This window comes from Lissotriton helveticus, chromosome 1_1, assembly GCF_964261635.1.
Source record: "Lissotriton helveticus chromosome 1_1, aLisHel1.1, whole genome shotgun sequence".
Taxonomy (NCBI): domain Eukaryota; kingdom Metazoa; phylum Chordata; class Amphibia; order Caudata; family Salamandridae; genus Lissotriton; species Lissotriton helveticus.
Window position 1 is genome coordinate 1,287,453,098 of NC_136057.1, and position 16,746 is coordinate 1,287,469,843.

Genomic DNA, 16,746 nt, shown 5'->3' on the forward strand with positions numbered 1-16,746 from the left:
CCTAGTGGAGGAGTCGCCCCTGGATACAGCCCAGAAATAGCTGCAGGAACCGGGATCTGGTGGGTTCCCCCTACTTTTCAGCACTGCATATTATGGAGGTGGATACTGAACAATATGATCTCAAAAGCCCCCAATTGCTGCTTTGCCATTTTTGCCTAACTGCACACACCTGCCCCCACTCACACAAAAAAAACACAATCAGAGATTTACTTGTGGAAGCAAACTTTTAATGTACACAGAGAAGGAAATATACAGGAGGAAGGAAAGTCTGGAGGAGTTTGAGTAGATATCTTCAAAACAGGAATCTGCTTTCACGAAAAGAATAAACACGAAATATCATAACTAGGATACAGCTACTGTAACTGAGTAATCACATTCTGAAACATATAAATAAACTTTAAAATATGTCCGCAACCAAGTAGGGTAACATCACAGTTAGGAGCCAAAATGCTTTCAGTGCTCACCATCTGAGCGTCAAAATGTTTTTTTGATTAAAGATTTTACAAAGACAGACTTTCTTTTTTGTAATTCGTTTTCTTTTAATAATAAGGCCGCTGTTGTACATAAAATACGTAATGCCTTTTAAATTATTATGTTACTGAATTCTCTAAACATTATCTATGACATCATATTTTAATAGTAGTTAGAGAAAAACCTCATTCGGCTGTGGTTTCCGGTGAGACGCATCTTCGTGCAAAAACGGCGCCATGTGTGAAATCTGTGAGAAGTAGTTCTTAGCAAGGATGTGCTTATGCTTGACTTTGCGAATAAATGCCACGCCATAGGCCTAAAACAGAAAACAGGACACACAAGTCAGAGATATCTCTTTTGTTCATGCACAGGCAGTAAGACCACATCAGTAGACAAAGTCCAATGCACGTTTTGATTACTTACTTGTAATTAAGTTTCCACAGAAATGTGTGAAGGCCAGTTTTTTCTGTGCACAGCTAAATAAATACAAGTATTATGTGTGGTGCTCAAAAGCACGTCTGCCCCACCATACATATAACTTAGCCCATCAAATTCATGAGATGGGCATGTCCACTTGCCACTCTGATTCCTCTGTGGGAAATGCCTCCTGCGGCGTGAGGCCTTTATCAAAGAGTGTCTCCTTGGACATTTGGGGCAGAATGATTTTGCTCTGTAAAAACAATGGGGGAGTTACAGCTCCTTAGGAGGCAACTAGTGTCTTACAGTGTATGGCTGCTTGCCTCCATCGGACCAATCATGATGCAGAACTGATTATGCCCCAGGCTGCCATCTTTGGGCGTAAGGACGATTGAAATGGCGCACACTGCAACCCTCAGCGCATTGAAGCAAGCTTCTTTATCCAAGGGAGGCACATTGTTCAGCAGTACCTCTTGGAGACTGCTCAAGCATTGAACCATGTTGCAATTAATGACTAGACCAAATGAACTGCACATCCTGCGTAACTTCTCTTGTAAGCCTCCATGATTGGTACCCCTAGCATTGCCACTGCTACCATTGGGTGTCAGAGGCCATGGAAGCATAGGCAGGAAGGGGAAGTTAACAGGCCTTTGGAAGTCCTGCTAACTTTCTGTAGTTTTCCCTTCTTGCCTTTGCCCTTGTAACCTCCTCATCAACAGGGTGCTCAGAACAGTCAAGCGTGGGACAAGGAGTCACTCCTGTGATGTCGCCTGGGGCTGTGTGATGTCACTTTCACTACTGCTGCAATTCTGATGAACCACCGACCATATACGTTTGGTACGTTCCTGCCGAGCAGTTCTAGATAAACTAAGATGCTCAGACAAAAATGTACCTGTGCCAAGCAAATCTTATTGCCAGCAGTTCGCTTGTGGAAAAAATGAAGGGCTGCCAACACATTTAGAGCCGAGAGTGAATGTGAATTAAGTCAATAGAAATCAGCCTGACAGTTCCCTTTGTAGCGAGCTGTACACTTTTTTGTTTTTGAAATTCTAAGAAATGCATTGATAAAGCAATGCATTTATTAAGTGGATAAACAGAAGTTTCTTGGAAGGCTTAGAGAGGCTTGCCTATCACTTACCTTGCCTGCGTGGACGAGCTGGCAGACCTTTTCTTAACCCCTGTAAAACTGTAAACAACCTTTATCTATGCTCTCTTTTCAATTATGTATGCGACCCGTCAGATCGCACATGAAGCCACTCAATGCCACATCCCCTGACAGAATATAGCCCGTCCCCTCTCGGTGTCCCACCCCTTGACAGAATATAACCTCCCCCCTTCGAAGCACCATCCCCTGACTGAAAATAACCTACCCCCACTTGATGCCCCATCCCATGACAGAATAAAACCTGCCCCTCCTCGATGCCCCATTCCTTGAGAGAACATAACCTACCTCCCCAACGATGCCCCATCCGTTGACAAAATATAACCTGCCCCCGATGCCCCATGTGCTGGCAGAATATAATCTACCCCCCCCACTCTCGAGGCCCCATCCCTGGAGAGAACATAACCTGCCCCGATCGATGCTCCATCCCTTGACAGAATATAACATGCCCTCCCTCAGTGCCCCATCCCCACAGAGACCATAACCTGACCCCCTTGATGCCCCATCCCTTGACAGAATATAACATGCCCTCCCTCAGTGCCCCATCCCCATAGAGACCATAACCTGACCCCCTTGATGCCCCATCCCTTGACAGAATATAACATGCCCTCCCTCAGTGCCCCATCCCCATAGAGACCATAACCTGACCCCCTTGATGCCCCATCCCTTGACAGAATATAACATGCCCCCCTTCAATGACCCATCCCTTCAGAGAACATAATCTGCCCCGCTCGATGCCCCATTCCTTAACAGAATATAACCTGCCCTCCCCTCGTTTTCCCAACCATTGAAAGAATATAACCTGCCCGATGCCCCATCTGCTGGTAGAACATACCCTGCCCCCTCTCGATGCCCCATCCCTTGGGAGAATATAACCTGCCCGATGCCCCATCTGCTGGTAGAACATACCCTGCCCCCTCTCGATGCCCCATCCCTTGGGAGAATATAACCTGCCCCACTCGATTCTCCATCCCTTGATAGGATATAACCTGCCCTCCCTCGATGCCTCATCCCTTGAGAGAATATAACCTGTTAAAACTTGTACAAAGGCGAGAATGAGTAGCAAATTGGGGCAATTTTGAACTTGTGAGGACAAGCTGTATGATTGTTTTGCAATGTATGAAAGATGGTATGGATTTAAACTTGCTACAGGCAATTATTGTTTTAAACCCAGGGAAGTCATCAGTAAAAACAAGCCCAGCAGACCATAAAACAGGCCCACAAACAGTTAGAAATTCGGTCCTGGTTCTGATCTGTCAGACCACCCCAATGGGCACTGCATGATTGCTCTGTAACAAGTACATTGGTTAAAAGTAAAAATGTTTTTGGTCTCAAAAGCAAACATTGCTGTAGTAGTGCCTGGGACTGAAGGAAACTTCTTTGTGTGCTGATGTGCTCCTTGTTAAAGACCAAAATGATGCCACTCACACAAAAAGTTAGCCATATATGAAGATAAATATTTATATAATTTTAATGAAAACAAAAGGTCTCAGCTAACACCAGACAGAATTAGGGGCCCATTAATACAGAACGTCATAAAACAGCACCGATGGTACATTTCCTTGCAAAAAGTCCAGAATTACGACTTTCATGAATTCACAAGCAATTTACTGAATTAGGCCTGGAAACCGTACTCCTAGAAAAAGTGTGTGAACTGCATTTTTTGCGAGTACAAATATGAATGTCCATGTTTGTGCATACTTAAAATCTGCTAAGCGTTAGCAAGTTAACTTTCTCTGTAACCTCTCCCCCTTATTTCCCAACACTAGGAAAGGATTTATTTTTGTTTTTGTCCAGAGTAAACCTTCACCTGTGGGAAGAGATTGTGAGTTGGTAAAACCATTTAAACATGCACGTTTGTAGGTGTGAACAGATAGAAAAGGGTATTCCAACTCTGGACAGCCTCAGTATGTAGATTTGCGGAAAGGTTTCAAAATGAGGGCATTGCTAGAATACAAACTCTGCCACAATATGAGTCCAGTGATGATCAGAGAGGCAATTATCAAAGCTCTGATGTCATGAGAACACTGCCATAATGTGTCATCTCAACACATGGCACCAAAGGGACAGGTGGATTTTTTTTTACATGACTAGTAAATTTATAAAGCATCCCGTCCCATAGAAAAGCAGATTTTTAAAAATAAAATGCCACACCCCTGTAAGAGAAACGGCCATTTTGATTCAAAAATTCAAACTCAGTGATTAAATAACTCAAAGCAGATAATCTGTGGCGATGGTCAGCCGCAACATTGTCTCTTCTATGGTCAAATGAATATGTCCCATCCACGATTATTCAGTTAGAAGACAACATTTACACAGTGAGTAACCTATTTAATATTGGTGGAAACTTGAATTTTATGTTTAGTAATCTGGACCTAGCCTGAAAAACAAGGAGCAATTAGACTATTTCCAAAAGAAAAGAAAAGCTACATCTGAATGTATTGATTATTTTAATTTGGTTTTTACTGGGTTAAGCATCAGATTACCCCTCATTTTATTTTTTATTCTAAACAATATCAGTCCCCTTCTAAAATTTTGTTTGCCTTCAAAAGAGCTGGAACAACATCACCTTGATATAATTTTGGCACTCGCATCTTATTAGTGGGGATGAGAAGGTGCATGGGGTTCTGTATTCATACTGCGCAATTTGAAAATGTGTTTTCCCTTTTTGGGCCCGCTTTTCAGCCCTCTTGGTACCTCATGCAGTCTCGAACATGGAAAGGTAGGTCCCAAGCCCCAGGCAAGGCACCAATCTCCTACCATGACATCTGCTTCTCTGTATCTAGTCTTCACACAGGCCCTCCCTTCAGTGATACCCCCACTGGTGGGTTTGGGCCTCATGGTACCTACTCATCCCAAACCTTCTCCTATGATCTCCAAATAAACCATTTCTAGACCCTTGCCACTTCTATCCCTCCACTATCATTTTCAATCCAACTAACAGACTCACATGTCCACCGCTCAAATAAATTTCATATTTCCCTATAATAATTCACCAATAATCCTGTTTGGGTTCTGGAGTAGTGTGCTACTCCTCAGAGTGCGTTAATGCCTCATCAGGGGTACCAAGCTCTGTATAAAGGCAAACCTCTCCCTCTTCTATCCCACTACTATCCTTTTCAACCCAAATAACACTCACATGTCCACTCCTCAAATTGATTTCATATTTCCCTATACTAATTCACCACTAATTCTTTTTGGGTTCCCGGAATAGTGTGCTACTCACCAAAAGGCACTTTGATGCCTCGTCAGGGGGAGTAAGCGCTATATAAATGCAACTACAAAAGTACAATCACAGTTATTACACAAAGCTGATGAGCTTAAGAAATCACTCATACCCTATTCAACCTAATTGTGATCCTTCAACGCCTACCTGAATGAATGAATGAATGACCGGCTTATAAAGCACAAACAAATGCCTGAGGTCGTCAAGGCGCTGTAGCAGTTACTCTGCCAGGGGGATAGATCATCATCCCTCTACCAGAAACAGTTACAAGGCAAAAGGCCATGTCTTCAAGGCCTTCCGGAAAGGAAGGTGTGCCTCCAAACAAGAGATGGATTTGGGGAGATTATTCCAAAGCTTGGAGGACGCCACAGCAAAGGCTCTTCCTCCCCATCTTGCCCTCCTAAACCTAGGAATAACCAGTCGATTCTTTCTCAGAAGAACACAGCTGCCTAGTGAGAACATAGTGTTGGAAAAGCTGTTTAATTCCCTCCAGACCCGAGTTGTGAAGTGGCTTTTGAACAATGCAAAGAGCTTTAAACACCATCTGTTTCTGAGCTGGGAGCCAGGGCAATTTCCTAATAGCAGCAGAGATCGGATGGTATTTCGGAAGATCCAAAACAAGTCTTCCTGCAGCATTCTGGACAAGCTGCAACTTATCGATGGATGCCCTGTTAATGTCCGGGTACAGTGCTTTGCAATAATCCATCCTGGACATAATTAGTGCCACAGCTGCTTGTTTACACACGGGGAGAGAAATGGAAATATCTACCGAAGTGTACGTATAACTCAGAAGCAGGATGAGACTGTCTTATTGACCTGAAGATTGAAAGACAGATTGTTATCAACTAGGACACCAAGATTCGTTGCAGAGTCAACGGGACAGGGACATTGTCCAAGCATTTCTGGCCACCATGATTGGGCCTAGATTGATTGTTGGCTATCAAGGGCTAGACCCTCAGTTTTGTCTCCATTCAGTTGGAGGTTGTTTTTTTACCATTCAAGAGGCCACAGCCTGCAGGCGGAGGCCTCTATATCATTTCTGATAGACACAATTATATAGAATAAAGGCTGCGGCTCAAAGGATCTAATCAGCTTAGCCAACGGGGAAACATATATATTGAATAGGGTGGGGCTCAAAGATGAGCCCTGTGGAGCTCCACAGGAAGTAGAAATGGGGTCAGAGTAGAATTGGTCCACCATCACTGTCTGTAAACTCCAAAATGATCAGTGAGGCATTTCATCATTACTTTTCAAGACTTACACTGAAACCTTGGAGGCAGTTCTAATATATATATATACAGCCTTTTCTGACCCAAATTCCAAACAAAACCTTAAAAACGGAAATATTAAAACTCTTCTTAAATTAATAACTAAAGACAATATAACAACATTTGATTTTGTAGGCAATAAATGATAATGTTTCTGGGCAGCCTATAAAAATGTGCATAATTATAATCGCAAATCTGGTCCCATGACTCAGTTAATAGAACCGAGTCAGAGGCTTGGGTGTTATCCAGATGTGCAAATCCCAGGCCTGTCTTCTACAATGGTCTAAGCGCAGATGTTTTCGGGGCCAAGTGCCATGATATTGAAATCACTAGGAAAGGAATCATTCAACATTTTTTGACAGCAGTGTATTTTATATAAATGAAGAAGCAGAATAGGTCTGTCAGATCATTGAGAAGCTGCTTGAATGACTCATACTCAAACCTTTTTGAGCAATGCAGTATTGCAACAAGTCCACAGATGCATTAATGTAAATGTTATGGACAATAGGGACTGGCCGACATTTCACTACACTAGTTTACAGAGCCATAAAAACTACTAGGTCCAAAACCCTGACTTCCCTATGGGCTGGCTTGGATAAAAATCTGGATGACGCAATTACTGACTTAGAATGGAACAGGGTCCTACAACAGGTAAGCCAAATCTCGATGCCAAAGCATTCTGTCTTTTCGAGGAACTCCATTCGCTAATAAACAAAACTACATTGGCCTGTTGTTGCTTCCATCTCATTTATGATAGGTAGAGACAGGATTCTACAAGTTGTGACCCAAATATACTCTCCGCTTTTTTGTGTCCTGTACATGAGAATCAAGGATTAACAGACACCTAATATTTGTTACCCCTCAGTCACAATGCATGAAGGCTTCCTACCCTTGATGCCATTGAGGTTCCCTCCTCAATGCTTGCTCTGCTGTTGTATATATGGTACCGACCTCCATCATTTAATCTTTGACCATGCTCGCCCCCATCTTGCTATCTCCATAATCTGGATCACAAAGCCTCAATCGACCTCCTCCAACTGTCTACCTGCGGCCGTATTACACACTTTGGTATTACAGAAGGGGCCGCAGATGCTTGTGCGGCGCTTCTGTAATACCGATAGCGCTGGTGTACATAAAGTGCCAGCGCAATCTTCAGGGGGCATTCCCTCATTTGCATGGGGGCTTTCCCCATTGAATCTGAAATAGGCACTTGAATCTGAAATACTATACTGTAACGTTCTGGGGCCGCATTTTACATGCAACGCATTTCCCTTCATTGCGCTGGGCGCACCTTTAAAAAGGTGCGGCCAGCGCAATGAAGGGAAATATGCTGTATTATGCTGAATGCGCTGCTCTCAGGGCAGCCGTGAACTCTTGCTGCCCTGGGGGCAGTGCATTCATGTGAAAAATAGAGCGGCTGCTTTAAAGCCGCTCAGTGTTTTATTGTGCAGGTGGCAAGTCGCCTGCACTTTGAAGGTGGATTAGAGTGTCCCTTGTAGGTGGGTGCAGTTAGTGACTGCACCCGCCTACAAGGGGATGTATGGGGGGTCCATAGGATCCACTTTCTCGCCCCATAGAGCCGCTCTCAGAGGGGCACACTGACAGTGTGCCACCTTTTAGGTGGTGCACTGTCAGTATGTCTTCCGAGAGCTTCTTTGCCTCTGCGCCCACGTCTGTAGTATGGCGCGGGCGCAGAGGCAAAGGAATTCCCTCATTTCAATGGGGAAAGCCCCCATGCAAATGAGGGAATGCCGCCTGAAGATAGCGCTGGCACTTTATGTACACCAGCGCTATCGGTATTACAGAAGCGCCGCACAAGCCTCTGCGGCCCCTTCTGTAATACCAAAGTGTGTAATACGGCCGCAGGTAGACAGTTGGAGGAGGTCGATTGAGGCTTTGTGATCCAGATTATGGAGATAGCAAGATGGGGGCGAGCATGGTCAAAGATTAAATGATGGAGGTCGGTACCATATATATGACAGCAGAGCAAGCATTGAGGAGGGAACCTCAATGGCATCAAGGGTAGGAAGCCTTCATGCATTGTGACTGAGGGGGCACAAATATTAGGTGTCTGTTAATCCTTGATTCTCATGTACAGGACACAAAAAAGCGGAGAGTATATATGGGTCACAACTTGTAGAATCCTGTCTCTACCTATCATGAATGAGATGGAAGCAACAACAGGCCAATGTAGTTTTGTTTATTAGCGAATGGAGTTCCTCGAAAAGACAGAATGCTTTGGCATCGAGATTTGGCTTACCTGTTGTAGGACCCTGTTCCATTCTAAATCAGTAATTGCGTCATCCAGATTTTTATCCAAGCCAGCCCATAGGGAAGTCAGGGTTTTGGACCTAGTAGTTTTTATGGCTCTGTAAACTAGTGTAGTGAAATGTCGGCCAGTCCCTATTGTCCATAACATTTACATTAATGCATCTGTCGGTGGCTCCATCCCAACACCACCTTAGATAAGTGATATGCCCTGGTTGATGCCGTGGGGGTTAGAAACTGCCCAGTGGGAAGGCCATGCATTTGTGTAATTTCTTCAAAAGGGATACAGCGCCCAGAGTCGAACAGGGTGTCCAATGTCTACATCCTCACTCGGAACAAATGAGACCTATCCCCCCCTTTTAGCTAATTGAGTGAAACGCAGGAGCATCCACAAGAAGGCCTCATGCATATATTGGATCCCGCCAGTCCTCTAACAAAACTTACAGCTAACATCATCATCTCAGCTCGCACCATCACATCTCATCCATCCTTTACACTCCTTAATCTATCAGCAGCCTTTGATACCATTGATCACCATACACTACTCCTCCCCAAATACCCTCAGCATCCCATACTCCATGAATATAATGCTATCCATGAAATGAAGGCACCATTGGATCCTTTAGTACTCAGAAAACTGGACTACTGCAAAACATCTGCGAATAGGCCTTCCACAGTACTCCTTAACACCACTCGCTTTTCTTTTCCACTACAACCCAACGCAATCCCCAAATGCAGACCCATCTTCAGTCTATTGCCACCAAGGTAGAAGGCTCTCTGCCCAAAACAGGGCTCTATACAAGCTATTGAGACAAATTTTCAGAGTCCCTCCAATACCTAAGACCTGCCAATCAGCCCCTCATAATTTCACCCAACTCGCCTTGTGCAGCATATAGGTATGGTATTTCCACTTTTCAGGATCTGTCCAATGGATCTTGCTTCCACTCTCCATGTGCCAGCGCCTCTATGCCCTTGTCTGCATGTCTACAGGCACCTAAGTGGTGTTTGTTTTTGAAACCACATATACTGCACAATGTACAGCTGTACCTACAAAGAACAACTTCACTCAAAATAGCCCAGAACTACTGCCTTTGTCAATGCTTGATTTGCAATAGGGCCTGGCAATACTTAGAAGGGGGAAGAGCAAATGCAGTCTGTATACCATGAAGTGAAGTACTGTTGGATGTAAAGTGACCACGCTAGTAATTCATTGTATTTCATGTTGTTTTGTAATTTTTTCTAACTTTGAAAAATACCATAGTTATCAGAGTAGTTAAAATCAGGAAGTAGAGGATTCACCTACTGTCTAAATAGTGTCCCTTAAGTCAGGCATGAAATACTTTTTTGAAATTGATAAATTCATGAAGATTGCTACAGGTAAAGAAAATCGAAATTTGTTGTGTTTCTATTATTTTTGTCATTGGGAGCTTTACAACATATATTCTAGCACCATTTACTACCCTTTTACCGTGGGATCACATCGTCAGATAGTCGAAGGGGGCCTTAAAAATCATCACAATATAAAAGCTATGACTTTTAGGATGAAGTAAAAGTATATGTATGAGGCAGATTTAATACTGTATTGTCCTTTGAAAGGAAAATATGTAACAGTAGCATACACCTGGTAATGAGCAGTGAAATATACTACGAAAAGAACTTAAAATTAATTTTGGAACAACTGCAGAGTCTCAGAAGTGCTTAGTTCATAAAACAATTTGAGCAACACCTGACTGAGGTATCAATCCAATTCTGCTCAACGACTTCCACAACCGTTCACTCCGCCTTCTACTTTTTTAGCAGGCCCTAATCGGGTAAAATCAGCATAGTCATCCAATGACTCCCAAAGATTAGGGGTGGTCAAAGTTAGTGGTGGTGAAGAATTCCTCTCCACCGACCGAGTTCGCTGAGCCTTGCCCACTCTGCGCTCCAATGTGGAGTTCCGAAAAACTCCAAAAAGTGATGCTGAGCAGAGGGTTTTTTTCTTGAGCCGCTCACCAATGTTGAGTTGGCGAGTGCTTGAGAGAAAAAAATTGTGCCCTAGACCTAGTCCTGGCGAGACTTCTGAATGTGGGAGGTCACGGCAGGGCGTGACCGCTCGGGTTGAGAAATCTGCTGCTCACTTTGTGGAAGCTACCGCCCAAGTAGAATGTCTACTCCCTCTGGCGGGACGCTTAGTGCCATTCGCACTGATTTTACAGCCCGGTACAGACTCCTGGTGCTAAAAATCAGGCTGGGCAGCACAACTTAAAAGAGTCTGCCGCTGGCGAAACTCCATGGAGCGCGGCAGAGTTTTTCAGGCACTTCATGAAGTTCCGAGGAGTAAAACTCCGCAAGCTCAGCCCAGGCCTAGTAGAAATATCAATCACTGTTGAGAAATCTAAACTACTTCTGTTTAAAACCATGTTAATCTGTTTGCAATGAATGACCAATATCTTTCTACACACACACATCACATAAAAAGAAAATAAGGAATTACCTGTTCGGCATTGCTAAGCTTGAGATGGGCAGCTGCTTCATCTTTCGTGAGCAGGATGCAGTTCCATGGAGTCCATTCCAAGTACTTATTCCACCTGACCATGACCAAATCAAATAGATCATCCCAAGAACTGAGAATTGACTGTGCAGCCCAAATATTCTCAACCAGGTACTGGATGTCCTGCTCCTGTGGTGTCAAGTAAAGAAAAGGAGAACCATGATCTACTGAAAGCAAGCATATTGGCAACAAGGAAAGTCCTTTTGAAGTATAGGTATATTAAAATTTATTAATTGGCAGTTGCACAAAATGTTTGTTTCTGTGGTAACATGAATACACTCAAATATGGGGAGAAATAAAAAGAACACAGAAAATCTATAAAATGCACATCATGGAGTCAAGTCAAGATACGCTTTATTCGATTTAAAATCATAAAAGCACAATACATTACAATAACGAGAATATGTCAATTCATATAATTGTATATATTAAAAATAGCATCTATTGTATATACAAGTATATGTTAAAAATGGCGTCTGTTAAACATGACAAAGAGAAAAACAGTAAACTAATTTCAGTGCACAGCCATTACATAAATAAAAACCATAACCATTAAATCAAAGGAAGGACCTTGCATAGTTTTCCTAATTCTAACCACCCCTTTTGATAGTTTACAATGTGGTTGGTAAAAAATTAATCATCTAGGAATTGTAGTTTAAGGAAAGCAGTTCAACATTGTCTCAGTCCTTGCATTTTCAGATGAGGCAGAATCCATCTTTTCCAGAATAAAATATAAAACTTGCAGAATAATATGATGTGGATTGTTGACTGCAGACATTTCATTGCAGGGGCATGGGCAAAGAAAGTGTGACCAATCATTCATCTGAGGAATGTAACCAAATTGTGGAAACTGCATAGGCGTAGGCGTGTCAATAACATCCTGTCATAATTTCTTGTGATGGATAGGAAATATGGTTGTATCCCCGTTTGAATCAAGAGCATTTGATTTGCTCTGACTGATGTTTTCATAATATTAGAGGACAATTTAATCATCTCCATGTGTTTGATACATAATACCTTTTAATTCCTTCCTTGTAATGAGGGACAAGCTATCGGGGTTAACAAAGTACTGAGAACAATCTAGGTCATGCATAACATTTTTAACATATGCTAGCCAAGGAATACATTGTGCCCGCTGCAAGTTCAAACAGTCTTTTAGCACGTCCTGGTTGAGAGCAGTGGTAACGCCTGTCCAAACCTTGTGCCATAATAAAGTCGGCTGGATTTTAATTAGGTGGACAGGTATGACAGTCCCAGTTCGGCGAGACAAATATACATGGCCGTGCTATTCGGGACAGCTAGAAGATATCTTAGGAACCTGTTCTCAACTTGCTGGAGGGACATTTGCGTAACCCCAAATACCTGCTCCAAACAGAGCAACTGAAGTACATTTGACTTTGTATATTATCAACAGGTCGTTAATAGGACGCTTTCCTAACTTCCTGGCAACGTTGATCAAAGCACCTATGGCTTTGGCAAAAAGCAATTTTCTACAATTTATGGCTTTTGCCCCCATGAACCCCTTCTAACGAAGACAATTTCCAAGTATGAGAAGTGGGTAGCAAATTCAAGTTTTTAGTTGTTTATAAAAATGTCACAAAACTTGACGCTGGGCTTACTACATTTCATGATGAAGGTTTTGGTAATATTAACATTAAGGTCCAATCTTGACATATAGGATTCCAAAAACAAAGGAGCTTAGAGGGAAAAGCTAGTCGTAGGTCGCCCTCCACTCATAATACAACATATACAAACAAGACCTAGACTTTTTAGGCACTTATGCACTTCATCCATCTATTAAGGGGATACCAGTTATTGCAATACTGTTGCAAGAAAAATACTCCCCTATTATTAATTCTGGGGTAGTCGGTATAATATACCGACTACCCCAGAATTATTAATAGGGGAGTATTTTTCTTGCAACAGTATTGGAATAACTGGTATCCCCTTAATAGATGGATGAAGTGCATAAGTGCCTAAAAAGTCTAGGTCTTGTTTGTATATGTTGACATATAGGATGCAAAGCTCGACACGATTTTCTACAAGCTGATCACAGTGCGGGCTAACAAGACAGTGTGGTCAGCGTATAATAGTGCACCAATTGTTCTTTTGCCTAAGCTAGGTAGATCTTGGCATTCCCTCGATAAGTGTCCCCCAGACTACTTATGTAGAGGGTAAAGAGGAGTGGGGCCAAGACACACCCCTGCCTTACCTCCTTCCTGACAGGAAAGCTGCGACTTAGTGAACCAGTTCTACCATAGCGGACCCTTGCCCGGGCGTCAAGGTAAGACTGTTTTTAAAAACAAATGTTTTTTGCCTTTCCATGCGCCACAGCTTCTGGTGATTGACACAGTCAAACGCCGAGCAAAGGTCAACAAAACACATAAAAAGGCTCCCTTTATTTGCCTGAGTATATTTTCCCAGTACAAGGCTCAGGTTCAAACTCTGTTCCACAGAACCTAAACCTTGACAGAATATGTACTGAAGATCTGAGATGACACTTGTGTCTTCAGCCCACAACTGCAGTCTATTTAAAACAACGCGCCCGGCCACTTTCACAAGGGAGTCCAGCAGTGATATGGGTCTATAGCAGGCCAGGTCATTGCTGTTGCCTGCTTTAAAAATAGGGACAAGAATGGACTCTGTCCAAGTCGGAGTGAAACCTTGTGTACAGCAGGCCCTTAAGACCAAAGTTAGGAGTGGGCCCCAGAGCAAGGGGCAGGTTTTATATAAATCTACTTGTATGCTTTCTGGTCCCAGAGCTTTTCCACCTATGCTTGCGTGGATGGCCAGGATCACCTCATCCACGTTAAAATTGATGCAGATAGAGAGGTAGCATGCAGGGCCTGCTCTGGGATCCTCGCTAACGTTGGAATTTGCGTTAGTACAGTATATGCTGGAAAAGTGGGTAACCCATTGATCTTCCCCGACCGTGTTTTCAAAGCTTGGTGATTTTTTAGGGGCCTAGAACGGGACCTTCACAGCCTTCCAAAAGCCCACCATGTTCTTTGTGGCAGATACTTGCTTAAGGGCCAGCCACAGTTCAGATCTAATGGCCTCTTTTCAATCTTTGAGGGACATTTTATACATCGCCCTGGCCTTTTTTATTGCTTCCTGATCTCTCCTCGGCTTATGTAGAGCAGATTTCAGGGCTGCTTGTGATTTGCTACTCTGAGAATCAAACCACCTGGCTTACTATTAGAGGATCCTTTGGGTTATGTTATTAACCACTTGGATGCTAAGGCCCTTGCAAATTCCTCATGTATTTTCCATTGAAATCAATGGAAACTCCATGACGAGCTGAGCTCGTCATGAGCGTCGAAGGGGTTAAATTATTTTGAATGGCCAGTGAGATTTTGCAGAAGGAATTAAAAATATTGGGATCCGTGGCCATCTCGTCAAGGCAAACCGAGAAGTCAATTTTACAGTTAGTTAAAAGTGACTTAGCTAATTAAAAGGTATCTACTCCCGCCCATCTAATCATGTATCCGTTTGATCTAATAATGGCAATGTCTTGTGAAGACTAGGCGGCCATAAGTCTAATGGATAACGCTTTGGTTGGAAGATCTAAGGTAACGCTAATAGGAAAATGGATACTAAAGGAGACAGTATGGGTTTTAAAATGATATGTTCTATTGGCGTATCTATTTGATATTAAAAGAAAATCTATGATTGACTCAAGACTAAGACCGTTAAAGGTATTACTGAACGGTATGGGTGGTGAGCAAAGGTCATTGGCGAAACCCAGGTCCATGGTATATTTCATCAGGTTTAACATTTCCCAGAGGGGGGAATGCGAAAAATGAGAGATATCGATCTCATCATCAGGTAATAAACCACAATGTCCACCTTCCGCTTGAGTAGAAAGGCTCATCCCCAAATTATGCAAAGGTCTTCAGTTGTGTTGCCATAGATAGTATCCAAATCCTCCCGTAGCTGCTGTAAGACTTCCCTCGTTTGCATGGCAGGAATATTATTGTAAACGTTTAAGAGAACAATGCAATGGGATTTATCAGTATGCATTTTTAAAACCTGATAATAGGTATTAGATTCCAGAAGGGCCACCCTTCTTGCAATCAGCCTGTGAGATATGAAAGTCCATAGGCCACCCTTTTTCCTCCGATGACTGGAGTAAACAGCAGGGGTGAAAAATGTTTTGAACCCATTAATATGTTGAGTTTCACCTACCCAGGTTTCCTGAGAACATAAAATATCGAAATCATAAATGAATTTAAATCAATCAGGGTTAGACAATTTAGAAGTTAAACCTGCCACGTTCCAAAAATGTATGTTCATTAGGCTAGACCTAGGTTTGCCCTCAGTAACAAGCTAAGTATTACCAGAGGCAGCGTTGATAACGTTAGAGCGGTGATCAGTATTAGTTAAGGGATGTGAATGTTGAGTGTCCGCCGGTTTTCTTCCCCGGTCGCCTTGCGGCCGGGGCGGAAAAGGGTTAAGACTGATTTGCATATGGCCATGTCTGAACTGGGATGGTGAGCAAAATAACGATGGATTAAACCCAGATCTGTGACTGGGGGTGAATGTTTTACCATTGTGCAACATTCCGTCCATCAATTGTTGTTTTTGCCTTTGTCACCCCGAGTGGGACGGGTATGCTCAGACGTGAGCCCTGTGCTCTCCATGCCACTGGAATCAAGCTATCCTGGCTGATGAAGGCTGATAGCCAGAAACCGGTCCTAGGATGCTTGATTCCGGTCCAGAGAAGACATTGTTTGGCAGTTCGGGCTGGACTGTTCCCATGAGGCACAGGGTCAAGACTGATTTGCATATGGCTATGTCTGAACTGGGGTGGTGAGGAAAATAACGATGGATTAAACCCAGATCTGTGACTGGGGGTGAATGTTTTACCATTGTGCAACATTCCGTCCATCAATTGTTGTTTTTGCATTTGTCACCCCGAGTGGGACGGGTTTGCTCAGACGTGAGTCCTGTGCTCTCCATGCTACTGGAATCAAGTTATCCTGGCTGATGAAGGCTGATCGCCAGAAACCGGTCCTAGGCTGCTTGATTCCGGTCCAGAGAAGACATGGTTTGGCAGTTCGGGGTGGACTGTTCCCATGAGGCACAGGGTCAAGAATGATTTGCATATGGCAATGTCTGAACTGGGTTGGTGTGGTGAGCAAAATAACAATGGATTAAACCCAGATCTGTGAATGGGGGGTAAATGTTTTGCCATTGTGCAACATTCCGGCGATCAATTTGTTGTTTTTGCATTTGTCACCCGGAGTGGGAAGGGTATGCTCAGACGTGAGTCCCGTGCTCTCCATGCCACTGGAATCAAGCTATCCTGGCTGATGAAGGCTAATAGCCAGAAACCGGTCCTAGGATGCTTGATTCCGGTTCAGAGAAGACATGGCTTGGAAGTTCGGGCTGGACTGTT

The 16,746-nt window shown here is 43.3% G+C and overlaps 1 protein-coding gene across 5 annotated transcripts in view; it reads right to left on the reverse strand.

Moving 5' to 3' along the window:
• Window positions 1-205: 205 nt before the first annotated feature.
• IQUB (IQ motif and ubiquitin domain containing) overlaps window positions 206-16,746 on the reverse strand; it is a 431,014-nt gene continuing 414,473 nt past the window's right edge. For all 5 annotated transcript variants that reach the window (XM_078680839.1, XM_078680866.1, XM_078680849.1 and 2 more), the window contains 2 exons: window positions 11,289-11,474; window positions 206-787 (listed from right to left, as the gene is read on the reverse strand). In XM_078680839.1, coding sequence (XP_078536965.1) covers window positions 644-787; window positions 11,289-11,474 — 330 coding nt within the window. In that variant the 3' untranslated portion in view covers window positions 206-643. The remainder of the gene's footprint in view (window positions 788-11,288; window positions 11,475-16,746) is intronic.